The 26,990-nt window shown below is 37.5% G+C and overlaps 2 protein-coding genes and 1 long non-coding RNA gene across 3 annotated transcripts in view; 1 reads left to right on the plus strand and 2 right to left on the minus strand.

The window, feature by feature from the left end:
• The window catches only part of LOC107836457 (uncharacterized), a 26,127-nt gene extending 13,986 nt beyond the window's left edge, over positions 1 to 12,141 (minus strand). The window contains exons 1-2 of the long non-coding RNA XR_001662359.1: positions 11,869 to 12,141; positions 8,061 to 8,184 (exon numbers count right to left, since the gene is read on the minus strand). This is a non-coding gene — a long non-coding RNA (uncharacterized LOC107836457). The remainder of the gene's footprint in view (positions 1 to 8,060; positions 8,185 to 11,868) is intronic.
• Positions 12,142 to 12,638: 497 nt separating this feature from the next.
• Positions 12,639 to 17,693, minus strand: nae1 (nedd8 activating enzyme E1 subunit 1). Its single transcript, XM_007553916.2, has 20 exons — positions 17,583 to 17,693; positions 17,077 to 17,180; positions 16,942 to 17,002; positions 16,811 to 16,841; positions 16,571 to 16,642; positions 16,273 to 16,352; positions 16,015 to 16,124; positions 15,730 to 15,839; positions 15,561 to 15,623; positions 15,396 to 15,459; positions 15,198 to 15,289; positions 15,048 to 15,107; positions 14,793 to 14,926; positions 14,608 to 14,683; positions 14,239 to 14,278; positions 13,826 to 13,912; positions 13,617 to 13,709; positions 13,392 to 13,506; positions 13,260 to 13,309; positions 12,639 to 13,157 (listed from the first exon to the last, which is right to left on the minus strand). Exons 1-20 carry the CDS (start codon positions 17,630 to 17,632, stop codon positions 13,048 to 13,050), a joined length of 1,602 nt encoding a protein of 533 aa, XP_007553978.1. The 5' UTR covers positions 17,633 to 17,693; the 3' UTR covers positions 12,639 to 13,047.
• Positions 17,694 to 18,871: 1,178 nt separating this feature from the next.
• Positions 18,872 to 25,363, plus strand: ca7 (carbonic anhydrase VII). Its single transcript, XM_007553917.2, has 7 exons — positions 18,872 to 18,987; positions 19,483 to 19,680; positions 22,000 to 22,118; positions 22,355 to 22,450; positions 23,130 to 23,192; positions 23,297 to 23,452; positions 24,398 to 25,363. The coding sequence occupies exons 1-7, from the start codon at positions 18,951 to 18,953 to the stop codon at positions 24,515 to 24,517; spliced, it is 789 nt and encodes a 262-aa protein (XP_007553979.1). The 5' UTR covers positions 18,872 to 18,950; the 3' UTR covers positions 24,518 to 25,363.
• Positions 25,364 to 26,990: the final 1,627 nt, after the last annotated feature.

Below are 26,990 nucleotides of genomic sequence, written 5' to 3' on the forward strand. Positions count from 1 at the left end.
TTAATATGTGAGGCTTACCCCTCAGTATTACTACAGTTATAAAACACCCAAAACATTTTAAAAGATTGCGATGTTTTCTCCAAATTGGTTTAGGTTTAGATTTAAAATAATCTAATGATCTAAAGTCAATATGGCAGTTCAAAGTGTCACAGAAACTCTGGCAACAACAAGTCACTGATTAACTTTTCTCTAGCGGGTTGAAAGGCCTGTTTTATACAAAACAGCCATGAACATTTTAGTACAGAACAGAAATGTAAATATTAGACTTTTATGCCCCATCCCATCAAACATGAGCTAACTTGATGCCTCGGTGTTAACAACTTTTGTCTGTGAAGAGAAATGCAAAAAAAAAAAAAAAAAAAATTATAAACAATCACCCAACTTAGTGCTGGTGTTGTTGAAATGAAGCAGGCTCTGCTTGAGGCTTCAATTTAATTTAATTTTCGTCAAGTGAAAAAGGCTCATGAAACAGAAATCCCTTCAGGCACAGCTCAGACCTCCCAGCCTCTATTATGTTTGTAAATTTGTCTTTCTGATTACAAACGACTTAGCGTGGTAGTTACTCAGCTTTCACCAAGTGCACAAAAATTTCCGGAAACACATGGAGAGATTCAGAAGCACATTTACTTTCAGTTTTTTTTTTTTTTTTATCAAATGGAAAGTCTGTTCCTATAACGGCACAAAGAAATGTCCTTCCTTTCTGCCTGTAACTGATCACGGTGATTCATCAAGTCACGCCTTCCCAAATTTCATCACAAACGTCAAATCTCTGGTTATTATATTCTTCGTAACCTGGGGGACAAGACTTTCCAGCAGACCAAAGCATTGTAGAATATTATATATAGTCTACTTGTATTTCTTTTTAGGAATATCATGAACATTTTGTACTGCACCTATTTCTTTTCACCTTAGCTCAAGTGTTCATTAGCTGCTCTCTCTGCCAAGCAGTTGCTTTTTAATGACCTCCAGAGCCAGAAAAAAAAAAAAAAAAATCAATTTTCCTAATGTACATATGGGACACTGAAAGATCCTCACCCTGGATTCAAATTACATGAATTAGGGGGTATAGCAAGAAATACAGCAACTGAAACCTGTGGCTGCTTTTCTAAGGTGAACAGTTATCTTTTTTATACCATTTTTTTTTTTTAGTTCTTAATTTTGAAAAAGTTTTATTTTATGAACTTAAATCAATACGTGAAATGAAGGAAAACACTATCACTGTTTTGAAACTAAAAAATGAAATAGAGCAGTAAGATAAGAGGTCTATTTTTTCTTTACGCTGCCTGGACAGGAGAACCAGTAGATAAAACAGTAATGACTAGAGGCGTGACTCAGCGTGGACCCCAAGGGAAACGACCCAAATCCACCCTTGCTTTGCTCTCCTGATGGAGACGTGTCAAGTAAAGTAGGTCAGGGGTGCCGTCACTCCAAACTGTTACTGACACTCAGAAGAAAGGAAGGAACGGCTTCCTTAGCACTATTTACCCAGGACAGCCAACTCAGCTGATGCAACTCAGAGGGAAGGAGGGAAACTGCTTTGCACGTGTTTGAGTCTGTGTTTATCCAAGCAAATAACTCCCAATAAGTAATCTAATGGAACATTTTCCAACAAGTTTCTTCAAAAAAAAAAAAAAAATGAAAGAGGAACAGTAGCTAATCCTTTATCTGCTTGCTTCCTGTCTAGTTGCAAGTGGAAAACTTTACTTTGACTTAGTGAACATTATGACATAAGGAAGAAGATTAGATATGCGTGTGCAAAAATATGTAAGACTGTAACAAAAAGCTTACTGGTTAAGGCAATAGTAATTGATTTTTTTTTTTTTACTGCTCAAACAGCAAAAAACAACTGCTATGTTCGGCTGAATGTCTCTAAGGCTTGCTTGTAAACGGGTGGTCAATGGGGGTTCAGAATAAGTGCAGCAAACCGATAATTGTTTAACTTGAATGTTTCTCTCTGAAAACAATCTACACTGCGGCAATGTTTTCAAAAGGAACAACTACTGCACTCGAAATGTGACATCTGTGAGCTTTTTACCACTTTTATCAGAAGAGCAATCAGTTCTGGCTTTACCTAGCTAACTCTGACGGGCACATTTACACTGCAAAAAATGTGTCGGTGCACAGGTTTTGAACATAGCAGTATGAGTTGAAATTTAGCTTACAAGTTAACAATGACAAATTAATGCTTCTTGACATGGCCTTTCTGAAGTTGTGTGGAGTTTGTTTCTTAAGAAACTCAGGTCTTGTGATTTTTTTTTTGGGAGGGGAGGGGTGAGGGGAGGTTGGCTAAGATGATGTGCATTTGTCTGGATTAGATAATACTCTTACAGCTGCAGACATCTTCCCTTATCCTCTGCCAGGCTTTAGACTCCCAACATGGCAGCAAAACTCCCCAGTTGAATCTAATTGCAGCCACGCACCCCCTGCTGTCTAATGCGAGGATTAGTCTGCACATATTTGTTTCTATCCCTTCTTGAGGTTACCCCTTCCTTTCCCTCTCTTCAGCTCTCCCTCATGTCTCCTCCTCCTTCTCCTCCTACTCCTCCTCCTCCTCATCTCCACTGAGCCACACGGACTGCTGCGTTTATGGGCCTCTACAGCTTTTTTCTGTGGTCTGAGCGTCTCCTAGCCTGCTGACACACGCAAGGCACAAGCATTCAAGTGCGGCACAAAAACAGCCTCTAAACACCTCCATATCGTGCTGGGCCATAAACTCGTGCCTACACACTGAAGCATGTAAACCTGGGACGTGGCGCACGTTTGATTGTTTTGCTGTTGAACAAGCACACTGAGGCATTTGTGGATACTTGTGGATTGCCTTCGACTGCACGTAGAGGGTGGTATTGTGTGGTTAAAAAGAGAAAATTTGTGCTCTCTCATGTTTGGTTAAAAAAAAAAACAACAAATGGCTGATTTATGGCTGCCAGTATAATTTTAGGACGGAATCTGAACAATGCTGTGATCTGACACAATGTAGAGGGCCCCATGGTTCTGATTCATCCACATTCAACGTATGTGTGTGTGTGTGCGTGTGTGTGTGTGTGTGGGGGTGAGGATGGGGGGCGGAAACACAAGTATGGATAAGAATTTCAACATGGCCTTTTGGGGTTATTTGTAATAAATTGAAATTTGTTTAACAGAACCTCTGCCATCTTTCAGTTTAAAAACGAAGACAGAATTGTCTTGCAACACTGCACACTTTCCAAAAGCACATTCGTTGGCCCCCGTTTTGCACACGAATGTGTCTCTGAGGTTAACCACGTTCAGCTCCGAGCTCACTCAGCTCTCTGACCAGGACAGTGAGAGGCCATGTCACTTATCTGAGGAATTCGCTCCAACCATCTCTTCTTCATAAACACTCCCCTGTGGAGTATGTTTCTCCCTTGTAGTTCTGCCTTTCCTCTTACACACACACCCCTGTAAATCTTCATGCTGTGCGGTCAGTTTGCTTTAGAAACAGCTGAAACCAAAACCCAAACAAGCGCGCACACAACTAAAACAAAATCCATCACGTGAAATTTACACAGCCAACAGATTCTACTTAAACTTTTCATAAACTGGAAATGCTCTGCTTCTTTTCCTTTTTTTGTATGGAAAGGACTTCTAACGGTGCTGTATCAAAGGATACATTTCTATGCAGAGGATTCTGCTTTGTATTCTTTTGTATCCAAAAGTTCCCTTTCAACAGTCTTTTAATGTTTCTCAGTAACCTTTGTGTCACTCTTAGTTTGGAACATTAAAGCTCTGACAAAATGGCCTATCTACAAGGCAGGACCAGGACGTTTTTATTTGTAGCCATTTTATTACCTTTTAGCAATCTGGCAGTTCAGTGCTTTACATGATTACATCAACAGTGCTCATTGGGCGACAGGCAGCGTGGAAAGCATGGGAAAAAAATATGCATGTCAAAAAAGTTATTTTAATCTAATTTTAGGCTGGATGGGAAAAGGACAAATTGCACACAGCATTGTGTAGAAATATTTCTTTTCTTTGGCGTCCACCAGCGCTGTGTTCTTTTGTTTGTTTGCTGACTTGATCTTTGCAGAAACATGCCTCAACACTGTCACTTATTTGGGTGAAGAATTTTTAATGACTAAAATTAGCACAAAGGACACAACATACCAATCTGGGTTGCCCAGTCTCTCGTCTGCTCAGTTAGCCCAATCTTCCCATTGTTGTGTCTCCTACATGTACCGCTGCAATCCTTCATCTACCCTGACAGCACTACTGATGTCCCGTCTTCAACGTCTGACTTTATATGAAATCCTGTTAGTATGCTAGCTTTAATTCTCCTCCCCGCAGTTTTCATCATACTTACCCATTATGCTTCTGACATTATGTTGACCATTTGGCTGTGTTCTCCTGTTGGAAGCCGTGGTGAATACTTGCCGATTTTCCATTTCCAGTTCATATTTTTGCTTAATTGTTCAGCACATGTCAAAGTCTTGTTCTAAGGTAAATGTAAACTGATCTGATACTTTTGTCAGATCTGCTATAGCGTAGCTGACATGCTTCCTCGCAGTGCTTACATATCCTGATATAGTTTATTATGGAACATTGTGATTTGAAAGCATTTGAAAGCTTCTGATGCATTAATGAATGAGTGTTTATGATGGCATGATCACTTTTTCAAATTTTTGTCTTAAAGTTTCAGAAAAGTCACTAAGATAAATAACTGCAGCATTCATAGTTCTTAAAAGACATGTTGCTCTGATGTGTAAAAAATGTCTTCAGGATTGACAGAAACCAACAGTGGTTTTAAAAAATATGGAACATATGCATGTACATGCAATGAACGTATCTCCATCTGATAAAATGCAGACAGACGTGTCCACAGAGTAAAACTGTGTTTTCCGTCAGAATGGAATTCCAGAGCTTCCGACTGATCCCAACGATGAGGAGAATGTAGCAAAGTGACGACAGAGATAAGAACGGTAAGGGGAGAATGTGATCTGGAGCACGTAGGTGTGTGTCTTTGATGTAAATTAGTGGTGCCCAAGTCCGGTCCTCAAAATGAAGCTGAAAGACTTCTGGTGAGAGAATCCAGCTTTTTGTGTTGGAGGAGGGATTCTTCTAAAAGTTGCAGGATGGTAGCTCTTTAGGACTGGACCTGGGCACACCTGATGTCAATAAAATACATTTAAATATGTACTGTATAACCGTGTACCTTCCTGTCTGAGCAGGTTGGACATTAGAGAAAGGGAAGTTTGATGTAAATAAATGTTCAGTCTCATTTTTCTTTTGATCAAGACTGAAGAGACTGACTGATCACAATTTTTGCTCTGTGCTGAGGTAATCTGGTTATTTATCTACTGTGAGTAAGTTTAACCCTGTGTGTGACTCTGCATTTTTAGCAGGGTAATGCAACATGCAGGTCTCACCAGCCAGATGGACTCTCTGACTCCATTTATGCACTTGTTCAGGTGTATACATGTTAAGAGCCATTGTTTTCACTTCAGCCAGTCAGGAGTCTTAGAAATGTTTGCAATCATGGCCGCATTTAATCATTGACGTCGATGGCGTCCGACAAGATCGGTTGTTTATGCTCCATGTCACACAAAACAGCCTGAATTATGTTGTTATTCCATTGTTTTTATCACTAACAAAGTCTAATAAATTCGGAGATTTAGACCGCAATAAGCTGAAAGTTCTGGATTTAATTGAGCAGTTTACATTTTTCAGTGATTTCCCCACCACCAACTCTCCATGAAGAGATTTTTGTCAACACTTTCACATTTTATGATCCCACTCCACTAAAAGCTGCAGTGTATGTGTGCATAACTATACGGCAGGGACTGTAACAAAAATTATGGTAGGTCAATCTATTGACTAACAATTGACTTCAAGAGTCAATTAGTGGCTAGCAAATAGTTTAATAATATAAAAACAATTATTTTGTTTTTGTTGATAAAATTATGGTTTAATTTAAATATACAGACACATATTAAAAGCATAAACTACAGAAATGTGAATTTCTAATGCACATTCTGGTATTTTGGGCTTCTTGCACGCTGTAATTTTCTGTCTTTTTAAGACAGATATGTCAGATATGCTGCAAGCAACACAGTTTTGTGACAGAGCTGTACCTTTTAAAGTTTGTTTTTCATTAAAACAAACTTAAAAAGTTTAATGTGATTTGACTTTACGTTTCAAATGCTTGTCAATGGACTGATTTCTAAAGGTGTTACAAGATAAAAGGAATCGGAGTGCTGCTGCAATGACTTTAAACTCTTCATGTCAGCAGAAGGCCGTGTTCATTACTTCCTTCTGTATACACTGGTGAAAATGGGACAGCAGCTGTTGCATGAATGTCTGTGTTACAGACATTAATAAGTCATCTGGAAGGAATATAAAATCAATATTAAGACATCGTGGTTGGATCAGCTTCAAGCGCTCATGGTCTGACTGAGATGACCTGCTGTTGAGTGAAACTGCAAACTTCACAGTGCAACTTCAAAATATCAGAGGACGTCAAATATCTCATCTCCATAAGTTTACCATCTATTTACATAGACAATAAATTTGTAATTTCCCTTATTTCTAGTCTCAAATACCATTTTACAAGTAATAATGACAAATCCTTTGTGGCTACTACAGTTGTTTGTGTCCTTAAAAAAACAAAAAAACAACTGTACTAAAAGACAAGCGAAAACACATGTTAGTAATTTATTTCACTTGACATGTTTGTCCACTTAACAAAATAAAAGGAATTTGACCTTTTCAGACACATTGTTGTTGCTAAACACAATCTAAACACAATTTCACACAATTCTGTGCAGCTATTTCTTCCTTTCTTAGTGGAAACTGAAATGTTTTGGTTGTGTTTGTACGGAGAGGTTCATTTACAGATTTAGATGCAGTTATGCTTAAGATACCCAATAGCAAGAAATCTAGCAGATCTGCACTGAAGGTTATTCTAAAACCTGCAACTATGGAGGGAAAAGTGTTACACTGTTCTTTTTTCACATAGCAGGGTTTCTGTCATTTAGTTCTATATTCAGAAATGTTTAACCTCTTTGTGTTGCTTTTTACTGCCACTGGTTTTAGTGGAAATTATTTTTTTAAATACTTTACATACAAAGAAAACGTTGCCCACCTGTTTGGAAAAAAGGAACAATGATGTGAAAACAGAAAAAAAAAAAAACTTTCAGGAATGAAAGTTGGCATAGTAACGCAGATATATTTAGCCATTTTCTTTTTAGTTTATTTTGAGTTTGATTTGAAAACAAAAGAGTAAAAGAAACAATAAATAAATAACATGCATAAGAAATATAGATTTCAGTCTAGTTGCAGCTCAGTTTTATGTTCAAAATGGGATAGGGAGAAGCATAAACCTATAAAAATCCAACCTTAGTACCTCAAAATCAAAACGGTCATTGTCTCATTTTGAAAGACTCGTTAGTAGCCATTAGGCACCTGTGCTTAGGCATCCAACATTGGTCTTTAGCTTGCCTTTCCTTTCCCCTTAAGGTGCCGTTCACCTCATCAGGATGCTCTTCAAGATGTTTCATTTATCCCACTCAGCTCCTCTAGACTAGCAACAGCAATTAGCCAACACCTGATGTCGCTGAGCTCATCATACCAACTACTTCTCAGTCCAACACTCCTCAGAGTGGTAGTAAGTGCCATCAACGGACAGCATGGAAAAGCTGTCATAATGTGCAGAAAGAGTAGAAGCTTCTTAGAGAGACAGCGGCAAATTGCAAGGCGTCAGATAGCTATGAAGTCATATGTCTTTTAAGTTACGATAGCATTTTCATAACAACTTCAGGTAACAGAATTACTTGATTGTGCTATAAAATGTATGCAAAGAAAAGACATACTCCATGCTCCTTTTTCAGTACTTAATTATTTGAAATAGTCCTTAGTCCTGCTTATTGCTCATCCTATCCAATATTCCCTAACCCATAGTCTCAGTCCTTGAGCAGAACAATTACTTTGTTCTCAAAAGTGAAGCATACTTCAGTGTTGTGCAGGTTCTACACCTTGAACCAGAATTTAAAAAAAAAAAAACATTTAATTGCTAAACAACGGTTATTTTTGAAGCATAGGCATAATACCTTGTTGAAGGCACAGGTGTTCCACTTTATCCTGCAGTAATAGCTCCATATGCTTGTAGTAGGATTGAAGAGGCCCTTGGCAGACCCTGAGGGGTTCTAGACATGCTGGCCTCCTGCTGTCCCCCTGCAAAAACACAAGGAATACTCGGCTTTATTCTGTTATAATCCAGTCTGGTTTTATTAAACTGGGCCTCTTTGGATCCTGGCCAGGTAAAAGCTTCCCACTGAGAAGATATCGATCTCTCTCTCTCTCTTTCTCCCCTTCAGTCATTCTGACCTCTCTTGCTCCATGATGTAAAATGCAATCTTCTTTGCAGTAACACGGTATGACAAGAAGAGATACACCCTCGTCCTTGGGAAATATCACCATCAATCTGCCACCTTCACTGTGGCACACATTCTTCCGTCTACCTATGCCGACTCATCCAGTTGTTTCCACCCAGTTTCTCTCTCTTTATTGCTAGAAGCTTCCAGCAAAAGTGATATTGGAAGTAGGCTCTTGTGCGGGCGTTACATTTGATTTACTGATTGATTTTGTCCTTAATGGCCTTCCTCTCCTTACAACATCTATTCTTGGGTGTTTGACGCAGCCAAAGATAAAGCCTCCCATGCACTAAGTGGCGGCTGGGGTTTCCATAAACCATGCACCATTTCTAATTTCTCCACTTGTTTTTAGGAAAGGTTGCTTGATTATGAGAAAAATTGTGACACAATTATTTGGGCTAATGTTAAAATTATAATAATTGTGACTAAGCCTGGAAACCCACTGATTGTTTTTTTTTTTTTTTTTTTTTTTTTGTTTTTTTTTTTTTACTTTTAGACCAAAATAAAAGCATACTTGAATGTACCAAAATTAATTTTGATATATTTTTTTCTTGTGTGTTATCAAAACAATCTAAAGGTAAAGTTAAAACTGGAACACCAGCTATAGTCATTTTAAAACAAAAAATATATATATTTTCAGAGCGTCATGATTAGAGAAATAACAGAAGTTGCGGCATTGCTTAAGTTTACAGAACACCATTAAAAACAAATGACGCAGTGAGCTACACCGCTCATCTCCAGGTAAGATCTACGTTCCATTATTTACATGCAATAAATGTTACATAGACAAGTGTAGCTAACTTAACATTTCTGGAGACAAATTATACCTTTTACAAAACAATGGCCGTCTTTTGTTGAGGTTCGGTGGGTTTGTTTTTAAACTCTACGATCACACATTTTTCATTTGGGTGCAAAAATCCTTATTTCACTCAGATATTATGCTGGTCTTCCACAAACCTCTACTCTCACACCGTTTAAATTATTCTCCCATTGGAACTGCCTCTGTTTGTGGATAAACCTGCGATGTTCGCTCTGTTCTCTCTGGTCACTGATCTCTCTGAGAGCAACAGGCTCCAAAATAAGGCAGCAACATCAAGGTCATACCTTCATCTGAATAACTGAAAGTGTTAGCAGCCAGAGTTGTTGCCTCAATCCAAGGGAGAGCAAAGAAATCATCTATCCAAATGGAGAAAGCTAAAGTGTGAGGTGAGGTGCAGAAGTCAGACAGAAGCAGAAGATATATGGGTCACTAACAGAATATTTCTAAGCCCACACAATTTCCACCCCATCATCCCTCCCAAGTATAGCAAGGCTTAAAGTAAGAGCAGTGCAACATTTCAAAGTGAAAATAAGGATAAATGTAAGCTCATACTTAGAAAAACTCCTGCATAAGGAGGTTCACTGTAGGAGCACAGCAGTAGGACCCAGAAAAAGCGCTTGGGAAAGGCTAAAAGCAGACCGGTTCTCCACATACAAATCTGATGGGATCTCAGTGCCTTTTGTGGGAGGAAATCCAAATCCACACGGCCCAAAAGATCTACTGCTGACATCCTGGTTTCAGACTCTGCTAGGGTTTGCCTTAAAAGTCCAGCAGCACTGTCCATGCACAATGAACCGTCACTCTTTAACTTTTAAAATTTTCGGTAATCCTGATGCAGACCATGTTGTCTCTCCTGCAGCCATGTGATCGCCACAGGGTTCAATGCACAAAGATCAGCTGGAACATATTTATATCTACAGAATAGCAGATATAGAAATGCACAACAAAAGAAAATCCTCAATGGGGCCATACATAATCACAAGAAACTTTAGACTTCCTTAGTAGTCAGTGGATAATGAGAAGCAAATGCTAAGAAAACATGAACCATCTGAAAAAAGAAGAAATAAATACCTTAAGGGATTTCTTAATGCATTATACTACAATTAACAATCTTTCCATAAACATTAAAACAATGTTTGCAGGTTACTGTAAAAAGATGAGAATTAAAAACTATAAATTTTAATATGCATAATAACTCAAATATTTAATATATTAGATATATTTGCCACCAAACTGCATATATAAAGTGGTTTGCAAACTATACTGAAAAACTGTAATGGATCAGCTTCCTTTGTACATGGAGTTAAAGATTAACATAGTAAAGCATATTTCATTTAGATTCTCTCTAAGTGCTTTATTTTTTTAATTCAGGGGTTAATTACTTATTTTAGATTTAATTACTCTAAATCTAAAATCAATTAATTTTCCAACAACTGTATATGTGCCTTCTGAAAGCATATTACTTAGTATGAACTTATATTCACTGTTTTCATGCTGAGGCAAAAATGAAACAATGAACAATTTTGTATTCATTTCTTTCCTGTGAAGGGAAAAACATGGTTTTCTTTTATATAGTGCCTGGCTTTGTTTTCGATAAAAACCTCGAAAGAAGGAGGGAAAGAAGTGATCAAAAAGAAGAGCCCCAGATATGTTGCATGTGAAAAAGGTCCCTTTGGGCTGTTTCTTTCAGCGTTATCTCTTATCAGCAACCATCTGTAGAAGAGTGAGGGTGTTGAGTCACAAGGAAGCGAGCAAACACCTCACAGGACTCTCAGTGTAAAGCAAATACAGAGCAACATCTGAAGCCAAGACTGGATGAAAATGGTAAGGTTACACATGGAAGTTAAAGTGAATGCTAATTTTTTGGTTCCTACCCTTTACATTTTTGAGGGAAGAAATGATTTAAAAACTTCAATTTCTGTTTGTCAAAGGCTTTAAAAACTCAGATGTAGAACAAGTGATGTAAAAACGGTCAATGTGTGACACTGGATAAAAGTGACAAATATATGTAACGTTTTAACTTTAGAAAGAAGCAAGAGATTCAGTTTTGGGCAGATGAACCTGGCACTGCTATGTGGTAATCCTCAGAGGAAGCACAGATAGATGGATAGAGACACAATAATCTTTTTGGGGGCAGAGGACAAAATCTTAGATTTAGGAAATTGCCAGAGTACATTCTGGCCTCCAGCTTGATCCCCTACAGTCTGACAGAACGGCGGACGTGGGTATTAGAAAATCTCCGGCAGATAGGCATTTGAACGGAGGTCCTCTGAGGCCATATTTCTATTTAGTCATTTTTGACACAAAAGTAATAGAAAAAAATAATTTCTATAGAATAGACTTCTGGAGGTATTCTTTTTCTCCATATGAAATATCACAACCCTCTTCATTTCACAAATTAATAAAAAAAAATATGTTAATTATTAACATATAAAGTTTCTGTCGCTTAATTGCATCAGAACCTGATGTTTTCTGGTCGGACTGTTAAACTTTGGAATCCACTCTTTGACCCCAAAGTGGTAAAAGAGCTCCCCCTTGTGGCTAATACCAATATAACTCAGCAACCCTAACAGTAGATTGCTATTAAAGGGGAATGTTATGTAAAATCGACTCTTTTGAGTTTTATATTACGCTATAATGTTATTCCCTCATTAAAAAACATACCTGGAGTATTCCGTCATGCATCTTTGAGAAGCCATTAAATCTCCCGTGGCAGCCATTCGGACAGAGTGCCTAGCTTACTCTCTCAAAGTGCTGCCTTTTCCACAAGGCTGTAGCCTTCAGCCCTGCAGTCTCCAGCCGAGCTTCCGCCTCGCATTCCTCCCCTCCTGTCCCACTCAGTGCCACCAGACTAGCGGCAGCAGCAATTATTTCACTGAACACCTGGCAGAACTGCACTGTACTGAACTAGTCTATCAAGCTAATCAGTCAAGCTCAGAAAACGCTGAAGGCAGAGTGCAATATAAAGTTTAAGAGCTTCTTAAAGAGACAGAGGCCAATTTTAAGTACATAATCAAATTTCTTTTAAGCTATATTAGATATACAGCATTTTTATAAATGAAAACAGTTACTGGAAAATACATATTTCTCCCCCTCATTTAAAAAAATCTCTAAGACAGTCACTATATTTTAACCTATTGCTTAAAATAGCTGTAGTTTTACAATTAGATTTCACAATATGCATTTTAATGCTTTACATTTGTCTTTTGAAGAACATTTTTCAGTACTTTACTGTTTTTTTCCTATTTTTAAGACATTTTATTCTAGTTGTCCATTATATTTAGTTCAGCATTTCCTGGTATTTTTAGTCGCACTTCTTTTGTTTCTAATCTCTGTGAAGCATACTGTATAACGTATGTAAGGATTCTACATGTGTAGAGCTGGTTGAGTGAAGCTTTCACCAGATTCTTTTGAAATAATTGAATAAAAAAAACTTAGACAAAACAAGTCATTTATCTCACATAAAGGCAGCAGACCAGCTGGGGACAACATTAGCACTGAAGACAAACGCACTCAAGAAATGTTGGAATCTTTTACAGCAAAACATGTTTTTACAGATGTTGCTCCAAACACAAACAGCTGGGATGGAAGGTTACCACCTCACATACAAAGTGCTGTAGAGACTGTAATGTATTAACAAAGGTGAAAAAACTAACAGAGTGTCGCTATCATGTTTGTTTATATCTCTTCAGGACAGAAAGGTGGTGGTGAGGGGTGTTAGGGAAAAAAAAAACATCTTCATGATCTTCTTCCCTACAAGAAGGATTGCAATCATTTTTACGATAAGTTCATCCTTTCTGCTGCTGTTGCAGATGTTTCCGTTAGCAAAGTTATCGACTGTATTCATAGCTGATATGTTGCAGAGGTCTGTGACATGGCGTTATAAATGAAAGTGTTGTTGAAGGGCACAAATTGGTGGCTGATGATCTTGATTGCCTCCTGAGCAGCTGATCCTACAAAGCACAAAGACAAAATATGTTAGCTGGCATCACAGAGGAGTTCAACTGTATCAGTTATAGGCATATGGTTTGTAAACGCTTCGGGGAAGAATTTACCTCCTAAGAACGCGGAAACTGTGTGTGGCTCCGCTGCACCGTACCGACAACTGCAGGGGTTAAATTATGACTAATTACTGTCAGCTCTAACAGCTACTTTGAGCAGCCAGTGAAGCAGTGATTGGCACTTACAACTCATGGATGTAGTCATCTTTTATGTTGACATTGAGGTTGTACTCTTGCAGCAGGCTATTCACGCACAGCTTCAGCTTGCTGATGTCTTCTTCCACCTGGTAGTTATACACTCCTTTCATAAGAAAAAAAATAAATAAATAAAACAAAACAGAGAAATGAAAAAGGAGACAAAATGTTGTAACATTTCAAAAATAGAAAAAAAAAAAAGAACATGTTTCATACCTGGGTAGCGAGAGTGCAGCTGATGGAAGCGATCAACAGCGCGGAGCATGAGGTAGAAGACCATCTCGCTGTCTGGACTGTCCATGCAAGAAGCTGAGAAAAGATTTTGATATCTACAATCATTTGCTTTCACTTTATTAGCGAAGCAAAAGGTTCAAGAAACAGCTTCAACGCAAACTATATGAGCAATACAATTCTCTCAGACTTACTTATTTCATCCTTATTTACTGAATCCACGTGATATTCTTCAGCCAAAGACCGGCAGCACACAACACGCAGGAAGGCTGCGTTTTTACCTACGTACCAAAACAAACGCCTCCAGTTAGAAAACGATTTTTTTCCTGCAGGTTCAGCTAAACTATTTTGACTGATCAGGACTGAATCAAGTGCAGGTCATTTCAGATATCCAGAAAGATCTAACACGACAAAATGACATCACGTAAATTGCAAAAGAAACTGATCAGAATAAAAATAAAAAAAAATAAAAAAATTGTAAAATCTTCTCAGTGCGACTGTTAAAGAATATTAATAATTGGATCTACTAAAGTTGCTGAAGGCTGCCTTAACATGAGCAGAGAAAATATAATTCATTTCAAATGCTGAGTACAGAGAGAGTACTTACAGAACAGCTTGATGTCTCTTTCAGAAATGCTCTCTGCTGGCTGTTAAAAAAAGAGGAAAAAAACAGCAGCTAACTTAATGTTCTGTCCTAATTGAAGCAAATATTTTAAAATAAAATGTGATCCACATAAATTGAAATTGTGTTCAAGTCTGTTTGGATTAATACATAAGGCATGACAATAACTGTCTAGTTAAGTACTTGCAGGAAACGTGTTCCTACACATTTCTGATGTACCAACAGTTAGAATTTGATAAAAGCAACAGCGTAAAGATTACTGAAACCTTCACAGACACGCTTAATGCATGCTCACTTTTTTAAATCCTTAAAGTTAAACACAATAATCCTGCACAGTTTGGACATATGGCTGACCTTTCCAACAGACTGTAGTAGATTTTCAACATGCTTAGTAACAGCTGCTGCATCCTGCAGGGCCTTTTCCCTGTAACTGAGATAAAAATAAACAAAATAAAATAAATAAAAGTTTAGCCACTTGGATTCATGACCATCAAGTCCTTGTTTCTCACAGCTGGAGTCCAAATGTTCCCCCAACTTACATGTTTTGGAGATTGATAAACTTCTGAGAGTCTGCTATCATGTCTGGGATGGTGCCTCGTACAGGAAGGTTTCCACTGCCTTCACTGTGAACAAACTCTTTCACACCTCGCAGCATCACCCAGAAGGATGGAGACTAAAACAAACAAGAAGAAACAAATTAACATGCAGATCAGTTGTAATGTAAACATATATTTCTTGTGCCTTTTAACAATGCTTGCATTTACAGAGAAACAAAAAAAGAAAAAACAACAAACCTGAGCTGTGATGTTGTTACATTGTTCACTACTGAAGAGATCTTCAACAGCACTTGGAATCTGCAGAATCCAGAGACATTATTAAAAAAAAAAAAAAAAGCAGATCCAATTACGGATTGGATTTACTAAATAGAAGACAGGATCTGACACCTTTGTTGGATTTAACGCAGTGTTGACATTCTTAATAGCTTCGTCAAAGTTTTCTTCATCTTCTGGAACACCGTTCAGATTCTTCAAGATCCCTAAAATGGAAACAAAAATCAATAGAGAATAAATCTTATAAAACAAGATTTATTCTCCGTCAGTTGATTAACAGGCAACAAAAACAATCCAGGAGTACACAGGTACCTTCCCGAATCATTTGTCTGAAGGATTCCTTCTCCTTGTAATTTTTTGGTGGCTGACCATCATGCTGCAACCACAAACAGCCACAAGTGTATCAGACAGAAAACAAAACACTTTCAAAATAAAAACTGAGCCTCCGGGAACAGATGACAGAACTAAGCTCCACACCTCATTGAGCCATCTATCCAGATATTTAGCAACAATGATAATCCAAGGGGTGTGACTGTGATCCTACAAATAAAACAGAGAGAAAAGGGGAAATTGACTGTTATAAAAAGAAAAAAAAAATAATAATTTAAAAGGGCTCTTAATGTGAAAGATAACTTAAAACCAACACCTTCTTTTCCATGCTTGTGAGGTCATAGGAGTTTATGTGGTTCTTAAACTCATCAAAAGGTTGATCTAATCTGAGATCCTCCAATGCGTTGTCCGGATGAGATTCTATCACTAAAAAGAGAGGCAGCAAAGTAATAGTTTATAAATACAGAAGCAAATTAACTACAAACGATCATGTATATGTGCATGAGTAGAATGTTAATGTAGCATCATTAATCAAAATATTCTTATTGATTGTTAATGTGAAATAACAGAAAGCTCTAAGATAACGAACCCGGTCTCTTACCTGTGTGTTCCTGCACTACTAGCCTCATGTAGCCTATGAGGCCATAGGTTTTACAAACTAGATAAGGTACAGAGGCACTCCACAGAACAGAGCCGAGCCTTAAACATGTGCTGTTGACGGGTCAGAGAGAGAGAGAGAGAGAGAAAGAGAGAGAAAGAGAGAAAGAGAGAGAAAATGAGAGTTGGCAGACAGGAAATAAAATAAAAAAAACATGGCACTCATGCTGTTTTCCCAAACTAGTTGGACAACATCTTGTACCTTTCTGGCAACTGGACTCCAATGACTATTGTAAATCTGTGAAAAAACTCTGGATCATTGTCCAGAAGCTTGTCTGGGCTCTGTAGGGATAGAAAACACAAGCAAGAGTAATATATTATTATATATACACAGCATATTTTTAAATCTTTTATCATAATCTTGCTTTTTCATTAATGTAAGAACATTCTTCCAAAAACATATCTGCAATGCATCAACATCAACAATTTAAATACATTGTGTTTTTCCGAATTTCATATTTTAAGTTTTTGGAAGTTGTCAAAATGAAAGGAATTCAAACCTCCTCGACAAAGTTTCCTGACACGTCGCTGTTCAATTCTTGTAGTAGTTCGGTGGCAGCCTGTGCTCTATTCTGCAACGCCAAAACACCACTCAGAGTCAAACTTCACTTAATTTTCCTCCCTTTAACCATAACATTACGACCTGATGCATAAGCATGGACATGTGCAGAGATATACAGACAATTTGTAGAAACTGTGACAACAAGAATTTAAATCGGAAAAATCCCATGTATGCCAACCTTTCCAATGCTGTTGCTGCTCAGGAAAAAGCTGCAAGACAAAATGACAAAGATAGTTATTTAAACTGTATCTGTAATTACACATTTCATGTCAGTTGTTAAAAATAACAATAATAAATAAAAAGTCTTACTTATTTCCTACATCTTCCCCAGCAACTGTATGTCCATCTACAATGGTGAAAGCTCCAATCCCTGTCAAACATATAATTTCAGACAGCTGTTTTTGTCTCCATTAGCAGCACTCATCACAAACATAATCCTCTTACCTGGAAGCACCAGATTCTTCAGGATCTCTGTTCCAGTGGCTGTGGCATTGATGAGACATACATGTGCGTTCTCCAGAGCTTCCTGTCCATGGTCACCCCACAGACTGATGGTGGAAAACACAACAAAGACATATGATTTCATCTTACTGTATAACACCAATCATGTCCAGCCGATGCACCTTGCAAAAACAATGGTGATATCATCTCCTATTCCATTCATATTTATTTTAAGCCATTACATCAGTATTTACAGGTTGGAAAGTGGAAACAAATGGTAGAAGAAACGCTGTTTTCTCTGATTGAAGCCAAAGGCAAAACCGACATTTATCCCATCAACCTCAAAGCCAACGATGCTGATAGAGAATAAAGCAAAGCAAGCTAATGCTAACATGGAACCTCAACTTGTCTAACGACGTGTTCTGAGACTTCCGAGAATAACTATCCATGACATGTACCAACACAAAGCCCTGTTTCTTAATGAATACCAAGAAGCTCATCAAACTTACCGGAGCTGTCTGTCGTATTTTTGTTCTTTGGAGCCTTTGGTGGCTGCCATGATAGCTTTAAAATAACTTACGTTAATGGCTCTAGTTTTACTTCCGCGACGTCAGATTCGACACGAATGTGGCGGCGCGATGATCCGCATGTGCACTTTCGATAAAAAAATAATAGAGGAACAGATATACGAGAAGCACACTTTAAAAATAATTTATAATTAATATTTTTATGTTTGGACTGTATTTTATTTTAACTGGGTTGGGGGTTGGATGAAAGACTATTACATATTGTGGAAAGCATAGACAAAATAAATATTGCACAAAAGTGTATTAAAAATGTTTTATATAATTTTATGCGATTTTATGGTGAATCCAGGGAAGCTTAGTTTTTTAACATTTTAATTCGGTGGCCAATTTGTTCAACTTCCTACTCAATTCTGATTATATTTTTACCTCTTTATTTTTTCTTCCTACATTTTTAATAAAATACCTACTAGTAAAGTTTTAATGTAATTTATTTTTAGTTTTATAACTGTCTTTTCCTTTCAATTAAAATCTCTTCTATTTCGCTCAAAAATCCATTTAATTGAACTTGAGAATATTTAATATAAGGAAATTGACAAATGAAAGTGGTCCAACATTTTAGTAACATTTAAGTAAGCATTGATTTGGGGTCAGAATTTAAATATATGGCCCAAATGCATTGATAGAAAATTGGTTTGATGTTTGATGTACGTTCAAAGGATTGCAATATTTACCCCATACATCTGATGACAAGTTTGGCAAACGGTCCCTTTATGGGTCCTGAATTTGTTGAGTAATTTGAACATCCCTGTGCTGACAAGTAAATGGTGCCCACATATTGTGTATGTGAGCACATCATGTCAACATTTATAGAACATGACAAGCAAAAACAACCCCAAAGTTTTATTTATTTATTTATTTATTTATTTATTTATTTATTTATTTATTTATTTATTTATTATTTGCAGAAAATTTAAACTTTAAAATTGATTTGCTTTTGTTCTCTTAGTCTTCTGAAAAGCCTTCCAGGAAGAAATCCTGTAACCCAGAAAAGCTGTTTTTCATCTTATTTGTTTTCTACTTTTCCTATCAAATAACTGACAGTACTCAAAAAGACAGAAGTGGCCTATTATTTCAGGGTTCATTACATTTTCCCTGTCACGCTTTCTTAAATTATAATCTCTCCGTCTGTTCATAAATGGATAAGTTACCGATTGATATATTTATGTGGGCGCGAGGGGGCGTGTCACACCGGGAGTAATTGTCCGTCCCCCTTAATAAACTTCATCAATAGCTGCACCAGCTGATCTCTGTGACCGTCATTAAGTGTGACTTAAGCCGCAAACAAGGACAATGACAGGACACCACTGGGGATACGGAAAAGAGGACGGTAAAAAAAATTTCTTAATTAGACTCTGTATAATATATTTAATGATTTCAGCGTAATAAATAGTTTCTTGGCTGCACAAACAGATCCTGCTCTGCTTCTCCGGAAGGATACCTGCAGGCTGTTAAACCGGGATTAACCTGGTGCTTTAAAGGGTGACCGACCGCTGTCACTTTACCTTGAGAATCTTCTGTTGAGTTTGCCCTGGACTTCTGAGAGGGGAAACGACTAATAAATAATGCTTTCTGACCATTTTTAAGAATGAGTTGGTCTTTACTCATTTGTTTTGCACAGAAGTCTGATGATGAATTGTAAAATTTCTAGGGTAGATTTTGAGGTATGGGTTTTATTTTTGTCAAGGGGACAAAATAAAAGCCATTTTATTTTTGATCTTCGCATGTGCAGGGAGTTGATTTTATTTTATGCCTTAAATGAATTGAAGCTGTTGTAAAAATATGGATTTTATTCCCCCCCACCTCCCTCCTTTGTAATCTAAAGGTCCTTCAGCATGGCACAGACAGTACCCAGTGGCCAAAGGAAACCGTCAGTCTCCCATTGACATCATCCCTGATGAGGCCAGACGTGACAGCAGCCTGGGTCCTATTTTCTTGAAGTATGACCGGTGTACATCTCTTAACATCTCCAACAATGGACACTCTGTAGTTGTGGAGTTTAATGACTCTGATGACCGCTCAGGTGAGAATAATCTGTTTGTTGACTTTCTTATTTTCCCCTGAAGGTTTTGTCAGAATTTTTTGCCCCTGAAATAACGCAGAATGCTTTGCAAGGACAATGTTTAAAGATCACCTTGCAGCTCTTAATGGTGGTCATAGTTCAGAGATAATGTCACTCTCTTATCTGCCGATGCAAACATGCTGTAAAAATCTGTGCTGAAACCAAAGGACAACAAGTTTTGGAAAGTGCAAACCAGGTGTATTACTGGCCATAATAAAAGGCTGAAAATGAACCTCTGATTATGAGGCAGGAAAGTGCAGCTAACACTTTATGAAGATCTGTCTGCTGGACAAAGATATAATAACCTGTCGGAGATGTCAGTGGTAATTATGACAATGCTTGTTTTTGTGACTGGGTGGATGCATGATGGCCACCCTGCAATCATCATGAATGATAAGTACAGAAGCGTGGGCAGTTCCACACAGAATTTCCACATGGCAAGCAAATGTAGGGAAATAACAGATTAAAGAAATTGACCGTCAGTTAAACACAAGCAGCACCGAGTCTTCTCCAATTTTTCCCAAACTGCTTGCAAGTTGCTTCGAGACGTGAAATGTGATTTTGGGAAATTACATACTTGGAAAAGGAAAATAATTTAGACAAATTGCAAAAGTGGCATTTTAGCATTGGGACACAACACACAATCACTTGCAAAACACATGAAATTGGTACCAATTGAGTAAAGTTATCGGGATCTTTAATTTGTGTGGGGAAAAAAATAATTACATATGGCAAGCAAATAACTCAAGCAAAAATTATAATGGGTAAATGCATACAAAAAAAAATCAGGATTATTTTTTCCTGGATCATGTTTAATTTCATGTACAAATAATTATCAAAACTTTTTTTTTTTTTTTTCACGTGATGGGAGACATTTTGAGGCACATGACTTTTTATATTTAAATTAACCAGATCTTGCCTTTCTCGCATGAGCTTTTTGATGAACCCTTTATTTTGTTTTTAGATTCTACTATACATTTTTAACCTGATTTAGATTGTTTGGCTTGTTGTTGATTTTTACGCTCAAAACACAGAAAGTTGTTGTCTTTGGGAAACTAACCAGAACGGTCACAATGTTTTCATCGGTGCTAAGAAGAAAATTCTCAAAACTCTAGGTAGTAGTTTAATAAATTTAGTGATAACTACTTTAGCTTTCCTTACATTTAGAGACAGTTATTGGTTTTCATGTGCGAAAGTGTAAGTTGTTTCAGGTGTATACTTTGTAATTTGTTTCTCTGTGTTGCCTATGGAATCTGCCACAGTCAAATCATAAGCAAATTTTAAAAATTCGCGTGAGGGAACTCATTTACGTTCAAACGAGGTAAACAAGAACGGGCTGATTGTGATGGAGCCTGACTTTATTAACACAGTCCTTCCTGATTGTGGTCTCTGAAGTTCAGAATTCAACAGCATAATGAGCTTTTTGATGAAGTGCACCCAAAGGGATTGTGCAGACTTTTAGCAACAAGGAATTATGTTCCAGTGCGAAGATGCCTCTGTGTTTGTGCCAAATGTGGCTTATTTGCTTTAAAAATATCAATCTGCAGTAGGACTGAACAGTGTAACCAATCACAATTGTACATGCGCAAGATAATGTTTGCAAAGGACTGCCACAGTGTAATATTTTGTGGACTCTAATATTTCAGCTGCCATGATTTCAAACTCTTCTTAGCTGGTAATATTTTTAATGGTTCTCTTGCTGTTTAGATCAAATATAGATGTTTGTGGCTGAGGTGCCCAAGCAAAGATGGCGAACATCAAAATGGCACTGAACATAGGGAACAGTGAACAAAATTTGAGTTAATGGAAGAGTTGTCAAAATATAAAATAAAGGGAACCAGGCAGATTCACCTAAACTGGACTAATGACTTTAGATTGTTGAGGAAGACGGAGAACCTGACTTGTACAACCATGATATTCCCAAATTGAAGCTGTGGGAGGACGGAGTACGCAGAGAAAATGTAGGTCAGCAGCACAGAGATATAGAAAGATGATATACTGAGACTGAATCGGCATCATCTTCCATGATGTGTATTATGACGGTGTTCATGTAAACTGAAAACTGTAAAAAAATGTAGGTCAATGCATGTTACTGCACGGACTCATCTTGTTGCAGCTCTGAGAGAAGGTGTCAGGCTGTGTTTGATGCCTTTTTACATAGTACTCTGTTCCAGGAAGGCATTTCTATAACACTTCCTGAAAAGTGAGAGTGTGAAGGTGGAGTTGATGCCATGTGTGACTTCCAATTTATTTTTCTCACTTTCCTATTTCTGCCTACAGTGATTCAAGGAGGCCCTCTTGACAACCCTTACAGACTCAAGCAGTTTCACTTCCACTGGGGTGAAAAGGGATGTGAAGGATCTGAGCACACTGTAGCAGGAATAGGCTATGCATCGGAGGTCTGTGTTTGGATTTGAATACTTCAGTTCTTAGGTTGCTGGTAACTAAATAGACCCAGTAGACATGGGTAACATCTTTCAACTTGTACGGTAATTGAAGAATGAAGACAAGTTTTTTTGGATTTTAGTTTATTTTCATAAAATCCTGTTAATGTATGACTGCTAGGGACATGTCATCCCAGCAGAGAAAGCAGATATTTGTTCCTAATTTAGTGTTTCTGCTCATCTTTCTTTAGCTGCATTTAGTTCACTGGAATGCTGTCAAGTACAAGACGTTTGAGGAAGCAGCAACGGCTCCTGACGGCCTTGCTGTCCTTGGCATCTTTTTAGAGGTACATTTAATGCATGTCCAGTTGTAGTTTCATCCTATCATATTTTTGAAGTTCTTAAGGTGTTAGTGTTGTAAATTCGATAAATTTGTGTATTGGTTTTAGATTCCCCCCCCCCCACACTATTAAGAAACGTTGTTTCTGACAAAGCTAGCATAATAGCTTTTGCAGCTCGGTGGGTGATGATAATCAGATGGATCTGGCTAAACAGATACTGTCGGTTAAAGTGACAAATTGTAAAACTGCTTTAAAACTTTATCAGTTTTTTTTTTCTTACCCATATCTGCTGTGCATGACTTATTCTTTTAGCAGCCTTATCATACTCTATAAGTGAAAAGATATCATATCTGTCTTTAGAAAGGTTCAAATAATAATAGTCTGTAGTCTGCTTTAACTTTTGTTTCAACATTTTAATGTCACGAGCAATTAATTTGTAAAGTCTGAGTCGTCACTTTTACTTTAAATGTGGCATTTGATCCCATGGACAGTCTTTGCAATATGTTGCAGAAGACTTGGAGAGCCAACACTTATCTCATCCAGTGAATGGAAATAAAAGCCCCATCAAAAATTATATCTTTTAATCAAACCCAATCATGATCTAGCAAAATTAATGCATGCAATTTTTGTAAAAGTTTCTCTAAATACACAAATATCAGTTTTAAGAATCAGTCTGTTCTGTTAGCTAGGTGATGACCACAGATGGCTTCACATGATTACAGATGCTCTGTACATGGTGAAATTTAAGGTGAGGCTTGTATTTTGCTGCTTACATTTATTACATTTTCTCTACATACATAAGTGCATTGTAAAAGCTGTTGTTGGTGTTTATGTTATTTACTTTTCCTACAGGGCAGCTCCACAGATTTCAAAGGTTTCAATCCCAAGTGCCTCCTACCCAGCAACCTCCACTACTGGACCTACCTGGGGTCACTGACCACACCTCCCTTACACGAGAGCGTCATCTGGATCGTCCTGAAAGAGTCGATCGTGGTCTCGGACAAGCAAGTGAGGACATTCCCAACGGTTTAACTCAAAACTCTTAAATTCAAAAGACATTTGTCGTTTTTAATCCATGTCATGTCGTCCAGTAGAAATGGTGGGCCTGTGGAAAGTGGCCAAGATGAACCTTTCTTTCATTATCACAAAAAAATTATTTAGATATGTATGTAGATTTGTTGCTAACGCTTTTTGTTGTTGTTAAACTAAAATATCATACTGTGAAATTGATAGCAGTAATATGTTCATTCACATGGTGGTACTCATGCACAGCAAGATACGAGTCCAATAAGGAAATGTTTTGTTTGTAGGGAGGAAGGAAGCAGCTGTGAGCTATATAAAATTACAAGAGGAAATGTTCTAGCAACCATTTTGAATAATTTCTCTTTCAGCTTTTTGTGTACTCCTGTTTGTTCATTTGAAGGCTGGCGGCTCTCCTTTCACCTCTTTCTCTGGATCTATACAGTATGACAGCTGGAAATGAGACATTTTCAGTTTTAACACTTGTACCATAGCGCAGTGAATAAGAGGGGTACATCAGCCTGGTTCACATGTGTGTGAATGTAGACACTTTCAGCAATACAATACAACTGACCAGCACGTTTACCCACGTCTTCCTTTAAAAGGAAAAAAAAAAAAAAAGTTCAAATAATCAGGGTTTCTTTTTCTGCACTCATACTCTTACTGCTTGAAACTGCACCTTAATATGGCGCCACACAAACTGCACTCGCCTAATGGATGAAGTAATAGATTAGCTCTTTTATCATTTTAATCGCTTTTAATTATTTTATGCCTCTGCCCAACTGGATATGTGGCTATCATAGATTGGTTTATATCATTTTATCCAGATTTTTAGTGCTATAATTCAACTTGCGTTGCTATAGAAGCCTAAATATGTTGCACTGAATTTGTTGATTAAAGCTACATGCCATGTCTTTGTGTCTCCACGTGCAGCTGGGGATGTTCCGACTGCTCCAGTTCAGCGGTGAAGAGGATGGTCGGAGGATGCGCATGGAAAACAACTTCAGGCCTCCTCAGCCTCTCAAAGAGAGGCTAGTACGTTCCTCCAATTAAGTTCACCTCTGTGCATATCAACTTGTAGTTTTTGTGTGACGGGGCATGCTTTATTGCAAGTGTACTTTTACTGCCATGGTAGTTTCTCCAAAAGCTTTTTTGATCCATTTTGCACAGAGTAACATTAGCAGGAGTTAAGTTTCCTGTCGGAACAGGCATGCAGTTTGTTTTTGTTTTTTTGTTTTTTTCAGTTTGAAATCTTTGAGAATTTGTAAATGATATTTTCTAAAAGGATTTAAAAGTATCGCAAGAAATTTGTTGTCAAATTTAAAAAGAAATGAAGAGAAAAGCCTGGTTTGCACGCCAACGCCAGCAGCAGTTAATCGAAGAAAGCAAGAAACACTGTGAAATGAGTAGCAGCCAGATCTACAGGCTACCAACAGCCTGACTGTTTAGCACTGAACCTTTTATCAACTGTTTACCCAGCCTGGGTCTAAAACTGCTCTGATGTCCATATATCAAAATGGGACATGAATTTCTCAGGTACCTTGTTGATGAATATTTTAAAATGTTTCCAACAAGATCTATTTTTGAGTTATATTAAGATGTGGTGGCAATAACACCACATGACACCCAACTGAGAAGTGGCTCTTAAGTTATTATAGTTTAGTTGCAAGAGATGTAATTTCTAGGTGGCTTAATTTTTTTTTTAATAATTTATCTTTCTGAAATTTCTCTTGAAGAAAATAAAATTCTAAATATCCTTTTCTCAGTTTCCCACTTTTTTATGTAAAGAAGAGAAGTTTGACTTTTTAACTTTTGGAATATTGGTATTCAGCATGTGAGTCATGATTGAACACTTTTGAGGCCCAAAACTCTCTTAATAAAATATTAACTGACCGACTGGCACAAACAGATTTCTTCCAGATGATTTTTTTTTTTTTTTCTTGAAGCAGAGGCTGTTCAAACAAATGTTTAATCTCTCTCATAGTGGTGACAGGAGCCAGTACTGAGTTCAAGGTAATCAGTAGCCAAGTCCAAGCCCTGAGGAATGTACGATGGAAAGAAAACGCATACACTGTAGCCAGTTATTTACTAACTGATTACACAATTACACAACTTTGTTACTTTAAGTTGTCCTGGGGTTTTGAGTAAAACAAACAAACAAAAAAATTCATAACAGAAGTTGAAGAAAAGAAAACCAAACTCTGGGGGAAAAAAAAAAAAAAAAAAAAGAATTTGGCAAACAAAATGAGCAGGGAAAACATAGTTGATCATTCAAATTAGGATTTATGTAATGGCTGATGACACCAGATTAACTCAATTCACATAACTCAGGACATGCATAGCTAACTATAAGAGGATGGCAGTGAAATTTTATAAACTAAACTCAAATGAAGGAAAAGAAAATATGTCATTGCTGCTAGATTACAAAAAGGCATTATTAAAAGGCATAATTGTAAAAACAAAAAACATCTATCCCCCTATTTATAAGGAACTGGTGGTGCAGTCCAATTAACCCTCCATGTTTTTAGCTACTCTCCCATCTTTAGTTTGGCAAAACTCTCACCAATCAGGGATGGTGAGAAACTTGTGAACGAAGCAAGAAATACTGAAATCACAAACCACAGGTGAGAACTGATGAAGAGTCAAATGTTTTGTCTGCCTGCAAATCGAATTAACGTGGGTCATTATTGTGTTTGAGATGCAGGGTAAATGTACACACTTTTTAGTAGTTGCTGAGCCAGTTATTTAATAAATAACTGTGCATGGGGGTTATAATCTTCTGTGGCCACCACATGTTCATTTTAAAGATATTTAAAGGTGTATCCCATTAATGAATGGAAAAGTGCTGAAACCTTGAAAACATTGTAAATGGACATTTGAATGAAACATTAGTAAAGGCTTAATGGTAGCATTTCCAACACATTCTCACTCCCAACTCGTCACATATTGACGCTGTTGCAACACATGCCCAAGCCTCAATATGTGACAACATGGGAGTGAGAATGTGTTGGCATTTCAGCTGCATCAGTTGGCATATATTCTCTGAACAGCCAACCAAAATGTTTCTGTTATGCTTCCCTGAAACTTTATCCACCTGGAACTTGATTAATCTGAACTCTGTCCCCTCCAGGCTGTTTGTTGTTTGCATTTTGATTCCTTGTTCTGCTTATGTAAATTGTTTGCCGATTCTGAGAGTTGCTCCTCCTGCAGGTTTGAAACACATCTCGTCTTCCTTCATTCATTATCCACAGATTTTAAAGCCCATCCAACCTTTGGGGTATTGCTAGTGTTTTCGTGAACGAGGCATTGAGAATTATAATTTTTATTCATGTATTATTTTATAATGATTTGTTGGGAATGGAAAGACGAGAAACAAACAATAGCTTAGATTAAAAACAGATCAAATATGGTTGGATAATCATAGCATAACATATTCAGATGCACAGTTGTCTTAATCAGGATTGCGATCCCAGAAGAACATGAAGATCTGCGGCTTATAGTTTATAGGAAATGTCTGTGCGGCTTT

The sequence above is a fragment of the Poecilia formosa genome, unplaced genomic scaffold, assembly GCF_000485575.1.
Source record: "Poecilia formosa unplaced genomic scaffold, Poecilia_formosa-5.1.2 Scaffold60, whole genome shotgun sequence".
Taxonomy (NCBI): Eukaryota; Metazoa; Chordata; class Actinopteri; order Cyprinodontiformes; family Poeciliidae; genus Poecilia; species Poecilia formosa.